This window comes from Plectropomus leopardus, chromosome 20, assembly GCF_026936395.1.
Source record: "Plectropomus leopardus strain MGB_pleo_1.0 chromosome 20, ASM2693639v1, whole genome shotgun sequence".
Lineage (NCBI taxonomy): Eukaryota > Metazoa > Chordata > Actinopteri > Perciformes > Serranidae > Plectropomus > Plectropomus leopardus.
This window is the reverse complement of record NC_142195.1, coordinates 8433365-8449213: the sequence shown is the minus strand read 5'-3', so window position 1 is coordinate 8449213 and position 15849 is coordinate 8433365. Positions and strand designations below refer to the sequence as shown.

At 37.0% G+C, this 15849-nt stretch overlaps 2 protein-coding genes across 4 annotated transcripts; both read right to left on the bottom strand.

Moving 5' to 3' along the window:
• Positions 1–230: 230 nt before the first annotated feature.
• Positions 231–7349, bottom strand: LOC121959912 (kynurenine--oxoglutarate transaminase 1-like). Of its 2 annotated transcripts, none has more exons than XM_088071581.1 (13): positions 6720–7349; positions 6577–6635; positions 4868–5015; positions 4554–4703; positions 4380–4466; positions 3726–3857; positions 3510–3630; positions 2951–3027; positions 2740–2829; positions 1192–1378; positions 843–922; positions 593–679; positions 231–483 (listed from the first exon to the last, which is right to left on the bottom strand). In XM_088071581.1, exons 2-13 carry the CDS (start codon positions 6627–6629, stop codon positions 424–426), a joined length of 1272 nt encoding a protein of 423 aa, XP_087927707.1. In that variant the 5' UTR covers positions 6630–6635; positions 6720–7349; the 3' UTR covers positions 231–423. The 2 variants fall into 2 exon arrangements, 1 of the variants encoding a protein (XP_087927707.1); XR_015775267.1 differs by having other exon boundaries at positions 422–483; positions 826–922.
• Positions 7350–7485: 136 nt separating this feature from the next.
• Positions 7486–14942, bottom strand: kyat1 (kynurenine aminotransferase 1). Of its 2 annotated transcripts, none has more exons than XM_042509159.2 (13): positions 14853–14942; positions 14584–14642; positions 13842–13989; positions 13513–13662; positions 12697–12783; positions 12448–12573; positions 12232–12352; positions 12080–12156; positions 11908–11997; positions 10649–10835; positions 8339–8415; positions 8022–8108; positions 7486–7936 (listed from the first exon to the last, which is right to left on the bottom strand). In XM_042509159.2, exons 2-13 carry the CDS (start codon positions 14634–14636, stop codon positions 7877–7879), a joined length of 1263 nt encoding a protein of 420 aa, XP_042365093.2. In that variant the 5' UTR covers positions 14637–14642; positions 14853–14942; the 3' UTR covers positions 7486–7876. The 2 variants fall into 2 exon arrangements, with proteins under 2 accessions (XP_042365093.2, XP_042365092.2); XM_042509158.2 differs by having other exon boundaries at positions 14715–14892.
• Positions 14943–15849: the final 907 nt, after the last annotated feature.

Here is a 15849-nt window from a genome sequence, read left to right as displayed (position 1 = left end):
TTGATTTTTTTTTTTTTTTTTGATCGATTATTGCTGTAAATAATGCTTTTTTAATCTGTAATTTAATTTAATTTAATTTAATTTAATTTAATTTAATTTAATTTAATTTAATTTAATTTTTAGGTTGTTTACACAGTTTATGGATACCAAAAGTCCATTCACGTTAATTATAGCACATACACTGTGCCAATAAGGCTATGGAACAGAGAAGTTAAGAAATGATAACTAAGTGAAGATAAGAATTTCTTAAAAGCTTTATTTAACCTTTTGGATGCAGAGTTTGAAAGACTGTGTCCTTTAACCAGTATAGTGCGAATAAAAACTGCAAATCCAAGCTGTGTTTGTGCACCTTATAGTACCCTTAAGTGTACATTTGGGGGGACAAGACTGTATGACTGCGTGTGCACCACTTTGTGAATGGTATTACTGCCTTTGACCAAATTTTGTCAGTATTCCCACAGCTGCATCCAGAGTGGAGTCCTCCTTTACACAAAAAAGAATGAGTTTCAGAACGACTGTCAAAGAGCAACATGATGAAACGGTAGAATCAAAGTCAGATTCAGCTCAGTGTAAGAAATCAACATTTGTTTACCTTGACGAAACAGAATCTGATGTATTTGTCAAACTCCTTTCTGTGCTCCAGACTGTAGAATGCAGAGACGGGGATTGTTGCTAAACCCTGAGGACAAAAAAGCCAAAAAACATCAAAAGAAGCTGAGAGGAAATAAAACAAGACAATGTAAATATTGCATATCATACAACACTTACATTATTGATCTAGATTGATTTTTTTTTATCTGAAATAAAATTCAATAAAGTTTTCACCATATTTTCTGTTTCACCTTCTCTTTGGTCAGCCACTTAACAAATCTGAAGTCATATGGTTCATCCTCAGAGCTCATGGAATCACTGAGGTCCACCTCTGAGAAAAAGTAAAAGTTAGTCATAGATACACTGTTCTCTCCTAAAAAATAAAGTGTTCAATCTGCAGCTGTCTTGGTTTATTTAGTCACTGTGGTGCAAAAGGCTCTGAAGTGTTTAGCAGGCAGCAATAAATGACACAACAGAATATTGATTATTAAATGACAGATGAAATCAGTTGAGATGTTCTTTATTTTACCTTTGAATTAAGATCGAAATAAATTCAATGGTTTGAAACCAGTCTAGTGGGAGGGAAACTGGAGAACTCACTGACAGAGGAGATGTCTGCGATCATAAAGTAGCCTCCCTCCGGCATGATGGGCTGCAAACCCACACTCTCCAGGCACGAGGCCAGCTTCTTTCTCTTCTGGTACAACATCGCTGGCAGTTGTTGGAAGTAACTCTCTGGAGTCCCAAACAGCTCGTATTCTCTCTCAAATCCGCGAGCGACTGCCTCCTGGTGAGGGCAGGGACGGATGAGAAAAGCAGAAGGAGATACACAGGACTAAAACAGAACATTACATGCAGAAACAGATATAAAACAGAATATATCTTGTAAGGATTAGTAGCTATATATTTGGAGAAAAAATTAAGTGAGACAAACCCTTTTTGTTCCTTTTAACATCTACAAATATTAAACAAAATACTTTAAATATTTCATGTAGATGCTAGAAAAGAAATGACTTTGTGTTGAACAGTGTATGATATCATCCATGAAATCTGGCTGATAGAGAGAATAACCTTGTCAACAAGGCTTATGGAAATTAAATTTGAGAAAATTTGAAAGGGGGAAATTTATCTATATTTCCCCGAAGCGTCTTTCTAACATGTTTTAATCAGACTTTACATTAGACTAATAAATTTGCATCATATTGGCCGATATAAGGTTTTTACAAAGATACTTATATTGGTTTATGTTGCACAAAATAAACGCATTTCAGCACAGATAGGCCAAACCTGAGGTCTGAGATAATTTAGGAACAGTGTCACTATTACACAGTTTGTCCACCAGAGAGCACTGACAAGCTGACTTTTCAAGTGGAAAACCTCCAGCTGAGTATATATCCTCCCCACCATTCTTTAAACAAACAAACAAACATGCAAATAAATTAAAAACGAAATTAAATAAATAAACACACTGATCTGTATTCAAGTCATTGTATGAGCATGTGGAAAAATATACACAAAAATAAAACAAATATTTATATTAGTGTAAATAAGGTGCCAAAAAAAGTGCCATGATAGAGCTTGTTAAAAAAAAAAGAATAAAAAAAAAAAGCTAGCGTTATCGGCCATATGGTTTAACGTTGAATGTCAGAAAAACATTTTTTTTGCAGAACATTATGATGTCACAATGAAACTGACCTTTTGGATAAAAAATATGAGCACTTCATCATTCTGTCCTGTTAGACATTTGCATGAAATTTTGTCATAATTAGTGCATGAATTCTTGTAATGGCCAAAAACACGTTTTGAGACTTTTTACTGTATGACATTGCACGTTGTAGTGTTAGCACTCTCCGTTTCTGGATTTTGGGAGAGAGTTGCTCATGTTTACTAATATTTTTGGACAGTCTTATGGAATTTGGTATAGGTCCCCTTTAAAACACTCACAGATATGCAGACGTGCCTGTAATACAAAACAACGAAAATAAATGGTTTCAAGAATCAAGACAAAAAGCTGAAGCAGCTTCAAGCTTTTGCAAAAATGCAAATAATTAATACCAGAGCTATAGCTGCCTTTTGTGATAAAAGCTTATGAATTAATGTTTCATTGCAATAACAATATTTATCATCTTCAAAAAATGATGTCTTTACCTGAGTAGCAGTTGCACAATCAAAGACAGACATCTGATGCATGGCTTTCAGACGTTTGATGTTTTGCTTCGAGCTAATAGCCCAGCCAACCTGAAAACATACAAACAAACAAACAAACAAACAAACAAACAAACAAACAAACAAACAAACAAACGTAAGTTGTAGTGCAGCGACTAATGTGACTTTGTAACTGTGGTAGTCTGTGCATTACCCTCCAGCCAGTAGCGCTGAAGGTCTTTCCAGCACTGCCGACAGTGATGGTTCGCTCCCACATGCCAGGAAGGCTGGCTGTCAAAACATTGAAATATTTCATATATTAAACCTTTAAAACCTGAGCAAACTGGCTTGATTTCTTTCAAAAACATTGGAAGAAGGCAATGAGCAAAAAAAGAAGGAATGACCCAAAACCCAAAGAAAACTAGCTGAAAAGTAAAAAAAAAAACAAACAAAGAGTTTAGTAACATATTTTTAAAGATGTAACTGTGATTATTATGAATACTTTTTCCCTAGCTTTGTTCTTTTTTTTCCCCTAGCTTTTTAAAAAGAAATTTCTAAATCAAATTTCTTGCACTTTGTAAAACATTTATTACCAAGTTGCTCATTGCCTTTTCCCCCCATGTTTCTAACAGAAATTGCACTAATGTGCTCAAGGTTCAAAGGTTTAAATACTTGTGAAAGGCATCTGAAAGTACTACAAGGAAAGTCGCTCTGGGTTTCAAAGGGTTAATATTACGCAACTTTACACTTTGTGTGCATTCTGTTTAACTCACCCATCTTTACGTGCTTGTTTCCGTCATAAGTCAGCCACTCGTACACCTCGTCACTGATGCACAGCACGTCATGTTTGATGCACAGATCAGCGATCATTTGGAGCTCTTCAGTCTTGTAAACCTGGAACGGACATAAATGTTTTAACCGTGTTTATGTGCAAGAACACATTATTCAGCTGGCTTTAAAAAGAGAAACTAAACTGGTGAATGTCTCACTTTGCCCAGTGGGTTGTTGGGAGTATTGATAACGATTGCTTTTGTGCGTGGAGTGAATTTACTGGCCAGCTCCTCAGCAGAAAGAACCCAGTCTCCACTCGACAGGACGGCACTTCCCTCAACTTTCTTAGACTTTTCAAAAGAAAAAAAACCCTTAAAGGTTAATATATAAATGTACACGAGTAAAAAAGTAACGCCTGCACACTTACTCCATGCCACACAAGTTTATTAAAGACAAAATTTCTATCCTACTTGGATCTTTGTTAGGTTTAAATGTTTGAAAAGATGAAAACACACTTATATTTAGGTTGATGAGCTCTATGATGGCAGGTGTGGTTAACCATGGGAACACTCAGGGTGGTAAAACAATTGCCAATCAATAATTCAATTAATTACAAAGAAAACATTAAGAAAAACAGTGATGTCGGGGCCATATTACAAAACATTAAAACATACCTCAAATGATATAAAAAATTATATCAAGGTTTTTTTTTATATCAAAATACTTCATATTGAAATTTGGCATCAGTCTACATAACCTGTGTAAAAACTGTATTAAGGTTAAGGGAGAACAGAAGAAATCTCCAATTTATACACACAAAAATATGATGTATGAATTTAAACAGAGGTGACAAAAGATGTTTTTGAACTCACTGGCCTGAGAGGGACATAAACCGCCTTTCCTCCAGCCATCTTCACCATCGGTTGGTAGCAGTCAAAGAACGGCTCAATAATTATGACCTGAAAGACAAATGTTTCCCATTTTCCTCTTCTTTTCCTAATCATCTCTCAAATGTTCAAAATTTTGACTTGAGTATATTTTCGTACCTCATCCCCTTCATCAATCAGAGCCTGAAATGCACAGAAGAGAGCCTGATAAGCTCCAACTGTGACCAGGACGTCTTCAAGAGGATCAATCTCATGTCCCACAATCCTGCTGAAGAATTTAGCGAGACTTTTCACAAGACGAGGATGTCCCTGAGGAGCAAAAGGAAATGCAAACAGAAGGTGATTATCACTTTTTGTTCTGCGACATTTATCCAGGCAAAAAAAATGTCTAAAATCACTTAACTAAACCTAAGCAACCTTTTCTAATGTTCACAGGAAGAATTACGTGTTCCAAAGTGTGTGTTTCCACTTACAAAAGCTCGGGTGTACTGGTGCATTTGAGGTCCTCCTCTGACAGTTTCACAGAAAGCATCCTGGAGAAACTCGGGAGGAGAGAAGTCTGGAAATCCCTGACCAAGGTTCACTGCTTTGTAGTCTGCTGCCAGCTGCGTGAACTCAACCCTGTTGGTGCAAAACTGCTTGTCAAGCACAAAGATGACATTGTCAAAATTATCTGTAAAGGTAAATAGTACTATAAGAAATTTAAACACAATGTAGTCTAAACAACAGTCTTTAACAATATGCCCCAAGCCCTCTCTACTCCAGTCATTTAAGGTACGATACTTTATGATACGATACTTTACGATACGATGCGATGCAATACGATACGATACGATACGATACGATACGATACGATACGATACGATACGATACGATACGATAATCCTTTATTAGTCCCACAGTGGGGAAATTTGCATCAAATCTAAATAATGACTAGTCAGTAAAATAAACTTAAAGTAAATAAAAACTGTAAACGACATTAAGACATGCTTAAGAATAAAGGTTTTTAGAACTAGAGTCTTACAATGATATTCATCAACTAAAATGCCCGAATATCAGTGATGATTATATCAGAAAATAAAAGTTTGCAGAGCGTAAAAGGAAAACCCCTTGTGTAAAATGAACAGTATTGCTTTGTTAATAGACAGAAAATTTATTTTGAAAAATATTTATCAATTTTTGCTTCTTATCGTCTCCATAAATACTTTCTTGGATCTACAGTTGTCAATATTTTAGAAGAGAAATAAATACATCATAATACACAATTTAAAGAGTATAATCAGGAAACATGCCCAGTTATCAGGTCTTATGATACTGATTTGCTAGTATCATAAGACCTGCTGTCTTATTTGTATTGTTTACTGTTATAAAGCCTTTGAAACCTGAAACATCACTTTTCCTCTGCTGCTTTCGGACGCCTTTCACTGGTATTTAATCCTTTGAATCTTGAGCAAATGGATTGGATTTCTTTCAAAAACATGAAAACCCGTGAGCAACCTGGTAGGAAATGTTACACAAATGACAAAGAATAAGTATATTCAGAAAATGATTTTCAAAAAGCTAGGGGAAAAAAGCTAGAAGAAAGCTAAATTTATGGTTATCATGATTACATAATTAAAGTTATGAAACAGAATTATTATAGTTTCTAAGCACTTTTTCCCACAATTTAACTTTTAAACTTCCTTTTTTCCACATAATTTTCTTATTTATTTCTTGCCAATTTTGGGTCATTTCCTCTTTTATTGCTCATTGTGGGGGGTTTTTCCCAATATTTTTTTTAAGAAATCATGCTGATTTGCACAGGCTTCAAAGGGTTAATGTTGCATTTGTATGAAAGCGTAAAAGTTGATTTTTGATTTTCAATAAATTAATAAAAAATGAATGAACTAATAGTGAACTGAGGGTTCATGTTGCTGTTTGAGGACAAAGTTCAGGACATTTAAGCAGGAGCTGAGGAAAACATGATCGATACATCCAGCAGGAGAGGAAGCCGCCCAATAGGCTCAGCTGTATCAAACTCCAAACTCCTATCTTCTACAGCCAAAGTTGGTTGGTTTGATTAAAAACAGTTTATACTCCACAACAAAGAGCTCTCTGCTGACGGGCTGACTGAACTTTACTGGTGTCAATAAACTCACTCCAGCTCAGGTGTCAAAAGTCCACCGGTGTCATTATCACTTACCACAAACTGCTGTCCACGCCGTCTGTTCTGCGCGCATACAGTCGTCCAGACATGTTAATCTGAAATTAAAGCAGATTTCAAATACACTAAAAGCTTCAGTTATCATAGAAATGTCTCTTCAGTGCTGTTGCTGCTGTACTCACCTGTTGATGGTTTCTAATTGAACAAACTTCAGTCTCCTCCACCCCTCCTTCCCGCAACCTTTCAACCTCCTGTACCTTTATATGACACCACTTTTGTTTCCCTGTAAGAGTCCTGAGGTGTTTAAAATGTCACACAGCGCTACACACAATATGCAAGAGACAGTAATGACAGAGCAATGGGCTTATTTACTATCTTAACAGAATTTGTGCAAGTTTTGATGGTGTTACTGCTTAGACAGTATGTGGAAAATAGAAAAACGAGACTTTTTTGTTGATGATCTTCAACCGCTCTACTCTTAAAGGGACTGTTCACCTTAAAATCAAAAAATATTTTCTTTGCACCTGTAGTGGTGTTTATTACTCTGGATAGTTTTGGTGTGAGTTGCAGAGCGTTGTCTGCCTCCTCTCGATGGCACTCGGCTTGCGGTGCTCAAAGCACTGAAAAAAGAAACTGAGAAACTAAACAGCAATGTTTCTTTCCACAAACCATGACCCAGTCCTGACCTGCCTGACCCAAGAGGGATGCTAATAAGTGCCCCAAAAAAGAATCCTGAAATCCTGGAAAGAGTTAGCACTTTAGCAACTCAGGTCCTGTGTCTAAAAGTCTGTTTTTTTCAAAAGGTTAAGAGGGTCTCACGTTTTGTTTTCCAAGATAAACTATGCCAATAAATTCCCTGCTCATGAATTTTGAAGCTTTCCTGTGTCTTAAAGGCAGTCACCTGAAGACAACGTCGCAAAGAAAACAAACACTGAGACAGAGAAAGTATACATTTAATAAAAGCTTTATTTAACTATTTTTGTTGATCCAGGACAAATATCTCTGTAGTTAAATTGTGAAATGCAGTAGGTGGACATCATTCAAATTAAAACTGAAAAAAATCCTTTAAAATTACTTAGAAATAATCATGACATTGAATTTGTGCTTGAAATCATTGGACAGAAGCATTTGAATTTTTTTTTTGTCGAAACCTGACTGCTTTTACAGTTGCAGTAGGACAAACTAAAAGTGGACGTTGTCTTCAAGTACCTGACTGTGCGTTAACACAGACACGCACACAAACACTGAATATGGCTAATTTTAACTGAGGACGCAACCCAAGCTGCTTTAAACAGCCTGGTAAAATCTGGATGGATAATACTTGTAATCGTGGGCGGTTTCACTGTCCCTGACTCCACTTTCTCAAGATGTCCTCTGCTGCGTTCAAAGTTGAGTCCTCCTGTTAGACAAAGAGAGTCAGAGTGAGTCAAAGAGCGACGCGGGAGAGGGATCAAAAAAATTTCCGTTCCTGATGTTGAACTTACCTTGACGAAACAGAATCGGACATATTTGTCAAACTCCTGTCTGTGCTCTGGACTGTAGAATGCAGAGACGGGGATTGTTGCTAAACCCTGCAGAAAAAAAAGACAAATCATACGTGAAAAGTCAGAAAAAATCAGACGCATTATATTCCAAATACATCACCACAGACCAAAATTAAATGTTGAAGAAAAACACAAATCCAATCAGTTTTTCTTTTTACCAAAACACACTACAACACTTGTCTTATTGCTTTAAAAGAAATGTATTTATCCATATTAAGCAAAACAAATTCAGAATTAATTGAGTCTTTAATATTTACCTTTTCTTTTGTTAGCCACTTAACAAATCTGAAGTCATTGGATTCATCCTTAGTGCTCTGGACACTGATGTCCACCTCTGTAAAAAAAAATGAGCAGAGGTAGGCAGCGACTGGGACATCATTATCTGTATCTGTACATGTATTTGTTGAACCAACAAAATGATCAGTATCTGTATCTGTATTTGCATAGAAGAGCAGAAGTGGGTATAGTTTATGAAGGAAGTCATGCTGAATTGGACAAATGTTATATTCTTCCATAATATACAACAGCAATGTAATTGATGTGCATTCATAGCATCTATTGAACTGAACTGAGAAAACTTTATTTCAAACATTCAAAAACATTATCAAATAAGATGCAGTAATTTGTGATTTTATTGATTTTTGACAGTGATTTTAAATGAGCAATGTGGATTGACATTTCATGTCTGAAAGAAGTAGGAATAAGCAATCTGCTTGTCTAGTCCTACCCTTGTTTTTTTTTTTAACACATTAATACATGAAAACATCACTTAATCAACTCTCCGCCAGTGTCCATCCCCACAATAAACCACTCTGTTTATGCTCTCCATGTATTCATACATAATCACAACACTACCCAAAAAAAGGGAAAACCGTTAACATTACCACCATTAGTGTGATTGATATTCCCCTCCCTTATTTCTGTACTTTGCAAAAGTAGAAGAAAAAAAATTATTAAGAAAAAGCAAACACATTATTTTTGTGTACATCTTTTTAAACTGCCTGATATTTTTTACTTATTTCCTCAGTCCGTTCAACAAATACACACCGCAAATAGATTGATTGAACAATGGCAAATAATTATTAAATACATTCCATATCCTCATATTGTAGTCTGCTTTTCCTCTCTCTCTTAGCACAAGGAGATAATCTGAAATTCCAATAATGCTGTGTATGTGTTTCTTTATATTTTGACTGTTTTTTTTTAACGTCAGTGGCCGTATTCACATACATTCTGAGAAGATCCTAAGAGAGCATAACTTAGCCTAAAAAAATCTAGCAAATTGTTTTAGTTTATGAGTGATTCAGGAAAATTCCCAAATAACTCTGAACAAGGGAGGGACAGACGTTACATTTATGAGGAGTTGTGTTTGACCCTCTTGCTATGTGTGATGCATTCTTTTAACAGATGTGATTGGTTGTCACAGACACTCCTTCTTATGAACCTGGAAGGTTCAGGCACCCAGTGAAGATTAAATGAACTACGTCACAATATGAGATTGAATGCTCTGTTTGTGTGATCACACTGCTGCACCGTAACAACTTTTAAGTTGCAAATATTTTAGTGTTGTTCTCACATTATGTCCTGTGTTATATCATTATTGTATTGGGTGACACATTTGAACAAATCTTTAATGAGATCGATCACAAACATTATCCCTGCAACACTTTGTCTTATTTTTAAGGGGAAATATCATCATTCTGAGAATCTTCTTAGAATTTTGTCACTAGGAGCAACTTTTTGCGATAGGAAGCTTTGTGAATACAGCCCTGGGCTTTTTTCTTGCCAATACCGGGTTTCCCTGAGTGACAGTTGGGAACTATGATGCGCACTGTGGGTAGACACACCTGTAAGTCCCGGGTGGGTTCAGGAAAGCTTTCCAGAAAATATCACGGATTTAGTTTGTCAGGTCAAAAATTGACAAAAGAATGTTCTGAGTGACTTATTAACAATTTACACAAACACTGTGTGCAGTAGTCCACCTTCCACCCACCCCTTTCTCTTGCGCTTTCAAACACCTAACGCACACCTAAGAGAGCAGCGCAGCGCTCAGTCTTATCTCTGTTCATGTCTCAGTCCTTAGTCGTGACAATTTTACCACTATAACACATAAAGTTTGCTCTTAAGGAGTCGATGTGTGAAGAATAAGAAACCCTGACCTGCTGGAAGAGTTAGCTCTAAGCTCACCCCCTGCTCTGTGGGAAGGACTACAGAAAGTAGCAAGCACTTGTTAATAAAGTGTGATAAATGAAATTACTGGTTGATGACATCAAAGTCCTATGTTGCAATCAGATAGGCATTTTATCTTGTGGTCATCCACAATGATATGAGTCTATATTAAAAAACATTACAGCTGACACACAGATATGTCAGTCATGATTTTTTCCCTCTGTATAGTATGAAGCAACTATAGCAATAATGTATTTTGCTTTTTTAGTATATGTGCCTTCCCAAATAACGTATTCATATTTTGGTACATCCCTTGCAGTAAGCAAAGAACAAATTTGAAATCTGAATGTTTTATTATTTTGAACGATGATGAAAGCAGCCGTTTGCTCTTTACTCACTGACAGAGGAGATGTCTGCGATCATAAAGTAGCCTCCCTCCGGCATGATGGGCTGCAAACCCACACTCTCCAGGCACGAGGCCAGCTTCTTTCTCTTCTGGTACAACATCGCTGGCAGTTGTTGGAAGTAACTCTCTGGAGTCCCAAACAGCTCGTATTCTCTCTCAAATCCGCGAGCGACTGCCTCCTGGTGAGGGCAGGGACGGATGAGAGGAGCAAAATGGGAACTACATTTTGGGATGTGTGACTTAAGTTGAAATAATTATTAAATGAATAATTGATAAAGCAAAAGAAAAATTATCCTTAACATTTTCTAAACATTTCCATATAATATTAAAGTTGTTGGTCAAGTTGCTCCCAAATGACCAAAGTGTGTCTCATTTATCTGTCTGATTAATCTCTTAAACTATGACTCCCCCTTAAATTTTACGGAGGAAGCTTGTGTGTAGGATTTAGGGAATATGTTGGAAGAAATTGAATATACCAGGTATATTTTCTTTAGTGTAAAATCACCTGAAAGTAATAATCAGTGTGTTTTTGTTTCCTTAGAATGTGCCGCTCATATCTACACAGGGAGTGCGTCCTTGTCTACTGAGATTACCGTGTTTCAACGCCATGTTTCTACAACAGCCCAGAATAGACAAACACGGCAAATATTTTTTTAAACATGAAACTAATTTACTCACTACCTTATTCAGTGTTTCTACTGCTTTAAATCACTGAGTCCATTTGTTTTTGGAGACTGAGCTCTCTACAGCTAATTCGTCTCCTGCTAAAAACCTTTTAAATGCCTCTATCTTAAGTTAAGCATGTCTCCAACATGCAAAACAGCATTGGAGAAACATTCATTTGTAACATAAAATGATTAATTCAGTGCATAAACCTCCTAAACAATTAAGGCTGAAGAAATTCTAACCAGAAAAAAACTTTTATTTGGTTGCAATCTGGAATCCTCACTACTAAATCCCTCCAGATTATAAAAGCTGGACTTTTAAAAGGTTGGAAAAAACATATATTCCTTTATAACCATTTTAAATTGAAAGTAGATTAGTTGTTTGGTATTTTGAAAGCTTTCGTATTGACGCCAAAGTTCTAAATAAAAGTTCCCTGATTATGGTCATAGCTGTGCAGCATTGCTAAATATTCCAACAGGAGGAACCAAATTTATATCTGAAACTTCTTCTGTAAGAGTTACCACTAAAAAAACATGTTTTATTATTACCAGTGTTTCTAAAATACTCAAGGAATGATGTGTTTACCTGAGCAGCTGTAGCACAGTGGTAAACACAGTTCTGATGGATGGTTTTCAAGTGTTTGATGATATGCCCAGAGCTGATGGCCCAGCCAACCTGATAATAAAAAAAGGTCATTTTTCTGTGTACTAAAAAAAAAAAATACACTACTTAAATACTCAGAAAATCTGTACGTTACCTTCCAGCCAGTAGCGCTGAAGGTCTTTCCAGCACTGCCGATAGTGATGGTTCGCTCCCACATGCCAGGAAGACTAGCTGTCAAAACATTCAAATATTTAATATATTCACATAAGGTGACTTTACACTTTGTGTGCATTCTGTTTAACTCACCTATCTTTACGTGCTTGTTTCCGTCATAAGTCAGCCACTCGTACACCTCGTCACTGATGCACAGCACGTCATGTTTGATACACAGATCAGCGATCATTTGGAGCTCTTCAGTCTTGTAAACCTGGAACGGACATAAATGTTTTAACCGTGTTTATGTGCAAGAACACATTATTCAGCTGGCTTTAAAAAGAGAAACTAAACTGGTGAATGTCTCACTTTGCCCAGTGGGTTGTTGGGAGTGTTGATAACGATTGCTTTTGTGCGTGGAGTGAATTTACTGGCCAGCTCCTCAGCAGAAAGAACCCAGTCTCCACTCGACAGGACGGCACTTCCCTCAACTTTCTTATGTTTAACAAAAGGAAATAAAGGTTGATGTACATTTTTGTACATGTACTCAAAGACACAGGTTGAGCTGTTCGAACATGCTCTGTAACTATTGTGCAAAAAAATGTGGAAACCACTCACTGGCCTCAGAGGTACATAGACTGCCTTTCCCCCAACCATCTTCACCATCGGCTGGTAGCAGTCAAAGAACGGCTCAACAATTATAACCTGAAATACAAATTTCCATCAGTTTTTTTAAAGGGTAACTAAAATTAGAATATGTAGTATTTTTACACACATTACTAAAACTTACACTTGAATTACTGTGTTGCAGTTGTATGCCTCTATGAACCGGTCAAGTTGTGCCAACAGTTTACATCCACAGACGTGTGAATATTTGTCATAAATTGTGTATGAATTTTTGATTTATAGCCACAAACATGTTTTGTGAGGTCAAAGTGAGCTTGACCTTTGACCACCAAATTCTAATCAGTTCATACTTGAGTCCAAGTGGACGTTTGTGCCAAATTTGAGGAAATTCGTTCAAGGTGTTCTTGAGATATTGGGTTCACAAGAATGAGACAGACAACGTCACAGTGACCTTGACCTTTGAGCCATGACCACCACAATCTAAATAGATCATCACTGAACTTTTGGGCCAAATTCCCAAAAGGCATTCCAGAGATATCGTGCTCACAGGAATGGGTTGGACAAACAAAATGAAAACGTAACGCCTGCAGTCTCGGCTATCACCAGTGCTGAGGCCCAAGAGCGAAATCTTTGTCTCTTGGCATTAAATTTCTTCAGTTGAAAATTTCTTAACCTGTGTTTAATCACAGATTAAATCACACATTCACTATGTTTAAATATATGTCCATGTTTGATGTGTTTGCTGATTTTATATTTTCTAATCATTGCTGCACTGTTCAACATTTTGACTTGACTTGATTCTCGTACCTCATCCCCTTCATCAATCAGAGCCTGAAATGCACAGAAGAGAGCCTGATAAGCTCCAACTGTGACCAGGACGTCTTCAAGAGGATCAATCTCATGTCCCACAATCCTGCTGAAGAATTTAGCGAGACTTTTTACAAGACGGGGATGTCCCTGAGGAGCAAAAGGAAATGTAAACATAAGGTGATTAAGTTATGTTGACTTTTTGTTCTGCAAACATTTATCGTGGTAAAAAATGCCTAAAAATCACTCTAACATTAACTAAACCTAAGCAACCTTTCCTAACTTTCACAGGAAGAATTACGTGTTCCAATATGTGTGATTCCACTTACAAAAGCTCGGGTGTACTGGTGCATTTGGGGGCCTCCACTCACAGCTTCACAAAAAGCATCCTGGAGAAATTTAGGAGGAGAGAAGTCAGGAAATCCCTGTCCAAGGTTCACTGCTTTGCACTCTGCTGCCAGCTGTGTGAATTCAACCCTGTTGGTGCAAAACAGAACAAACACTGCAGAGCTGTCACCTTAATTATGAGTTAGAATTTAACACCCACAAAATAACCCAAAATCATAGTCATGTTATGCTCTCTGCCTTTTGATCTACCAGAGTCCCTGGAACCATTTCGAACCATTTCGATTATCATGTATTATATGATTCTCATGTTACATTATTTATCTAAATCAGCAAAGTATCTTGAAACCAGAACTATAAAATAAATGCGGTGGAGTAATATTTACCAAGATAAAGTAATACTTTCATACAGAACTTGAGTCAATATACTTAGTTACTCAACACCACTTCTTTTTTTTTTAATTTTGTCTTGTTGCAGTCTGTAGCTGCACTGAGTATTTAAGTATTCAAATGAGTCATTTTAATACATTTAGAAAGTATCATAAAGGGACTTGGAGCCAGGCTGTGTACCACAGCCCTGCTCCACCAATCACAAAGGATTATCCTGTATTAAGATGAATATCCTGACTGCGTTCAGACTGCCAGTCCAAGCAGAGATTTTAAACGTGATGCAACATTAAAAGTAAGAGCCGTGTATGTCCTTTTGTGTCATTTATTGTCACTTACCAAATGTTTTTGTCCACCTCGTCTGTTCTGCGTGCACGGAGTCGCCGTGACATGATTATCTGAAAGTAAAATACATTATATAAGGTGCCATTTATCTCTTTATGGAAGCGTCTCGTCAGTTTTTTACCCACCTTATGATGGTTTCTAACTGAACTCTGGCGTGTTATCAAATTAGCGGCAAGCTTCCTGATTATTATCATTCCCAAAATTTCCTAATGTGTTGTTTTTCCTTATCTGCAACACCGTTTATGTAAAGTAAAGTGACTTACTGGTGAGCGGACGGAGAAGTCAAGTGTTGTAGGGTGCCTCCCCCTCAACCTTATGTTTGTATGTCTACTTCCTGCATGGGCGGAGCGTGACGCAGCACGCAGTTACCCGGATGTAACTCTGATTTTTTTTTTTTTTTTCCTCTGCCTTACAAACCATTTTCAACTGTCGAGTTTTGTCAGTGCCTTAGCAATAGGGTTCCCATTTTTTTAGGATAAACATATGAAACAGATTATTTTGGCTGAAGCTTCTGATTGTCAATATGTTGCACTATGTTCAATATCTTTAAATACAGCCATATCCATTGTTTTTTTTAGGGAACTATACTCTGGTCAGGGAGGAAAAGCCTTGTAGGCAGCAGTTTACATGAAGTCGGCTCCTTGCTTTTTAACTTCTGAAACACCTGAAAACTAACATCTTCACAAATACATCAATAAAAAGTGTCCAAAGTCGTCCAGTGCATCTGCTTGGACTTTTTGGTGGGTCAGCTTAGGCCTGTGCGCCGTATGTTGGACACCCCTACTAAAGCCATTGAAGAGGAAAGCTATGAGATACCACCATGTAACCACATAAGGAAGTGTCACATACAACCAGCTCAGGCATCAACTGTACAATACTCTATACTCTATAGACAATAAGTGAGCACAATAAGAATTAAATGAGGATATTTTGGGAATTAAGATTATTTGACTTCTTTCTGGTTGTAGTATCAATATTGTTATCTAACACTTTGTGATTCCTCTCGTATAGTTTCTATACAAGAACCATAGACTGTATATAAAGATCTTAATATACAGTCCATAAACAGAACAGACAAACCAAACACTGGCTCTCGATAGGACCGTTTACAAGGCGTTTTCACATTGGCCACTGTAGTTGGCCTATCCGCAATGAGCAGCTTCGGAAAACCACTGATTTGTAAAGTGAAACTGCTTTATTCAGTGGACAGAAAGAATCTCCTGTGGAAAACTTGGCTCCCGGTTAAAACCTCCTGCACTT

What these genes read in the sequence shown, in the direction of transcription:
- LOC121959912 (XM_088071581.1), bottom strand. Translation starts at nt 6,629, where the DNA reads ATGTCTGGACGACTGTATGCGCGCAGAACAGACGGCGTGGACAGCAGT. An exon ending in TCAGCGCTACTGGCTGGAGG is followed by an intron (nt 2,830 to 2,950) that starts GTAATGCACAGA and finishes GTATGTTTTCAG; the next exon opens with GTTGGCTGGGCTATTAGCTC. An exon ending in TCAGATTCTGTTTCGTCAAG is followed by an intron (nt 484 to 592) that starts GTAAACAAATGT and finishes TTTTGTGTAAAG; the next exon opens with GAGGACTCCACTCTGGATGC.
- kyat1 (XM_042509158.2), bottom strand. Translation starts at nt 14,783, where the DNA reads ATGATAATAATCAGGAAGCTTGCCGCTAATTTGATAACACGCCAGAGT. An exon ending in AAACAAGCACGTAAAGATAG is followed by an intron (nt 12,157 to 12,231) that starts GTGAGTTAAACA and finishes ATGTTTTGACAG; the next exon opens with CTAGTCTTCCTGGCATGTGG. An exon ending in CGCAGACATCTCCTCTGTCA is followed by an intron (nt 8,416 to 10,648) that starts GTGAGTAAAGAG and finishes TTTTTTTTACAG; the next exon opens with AGGTGGACATCAGTGTCCAG.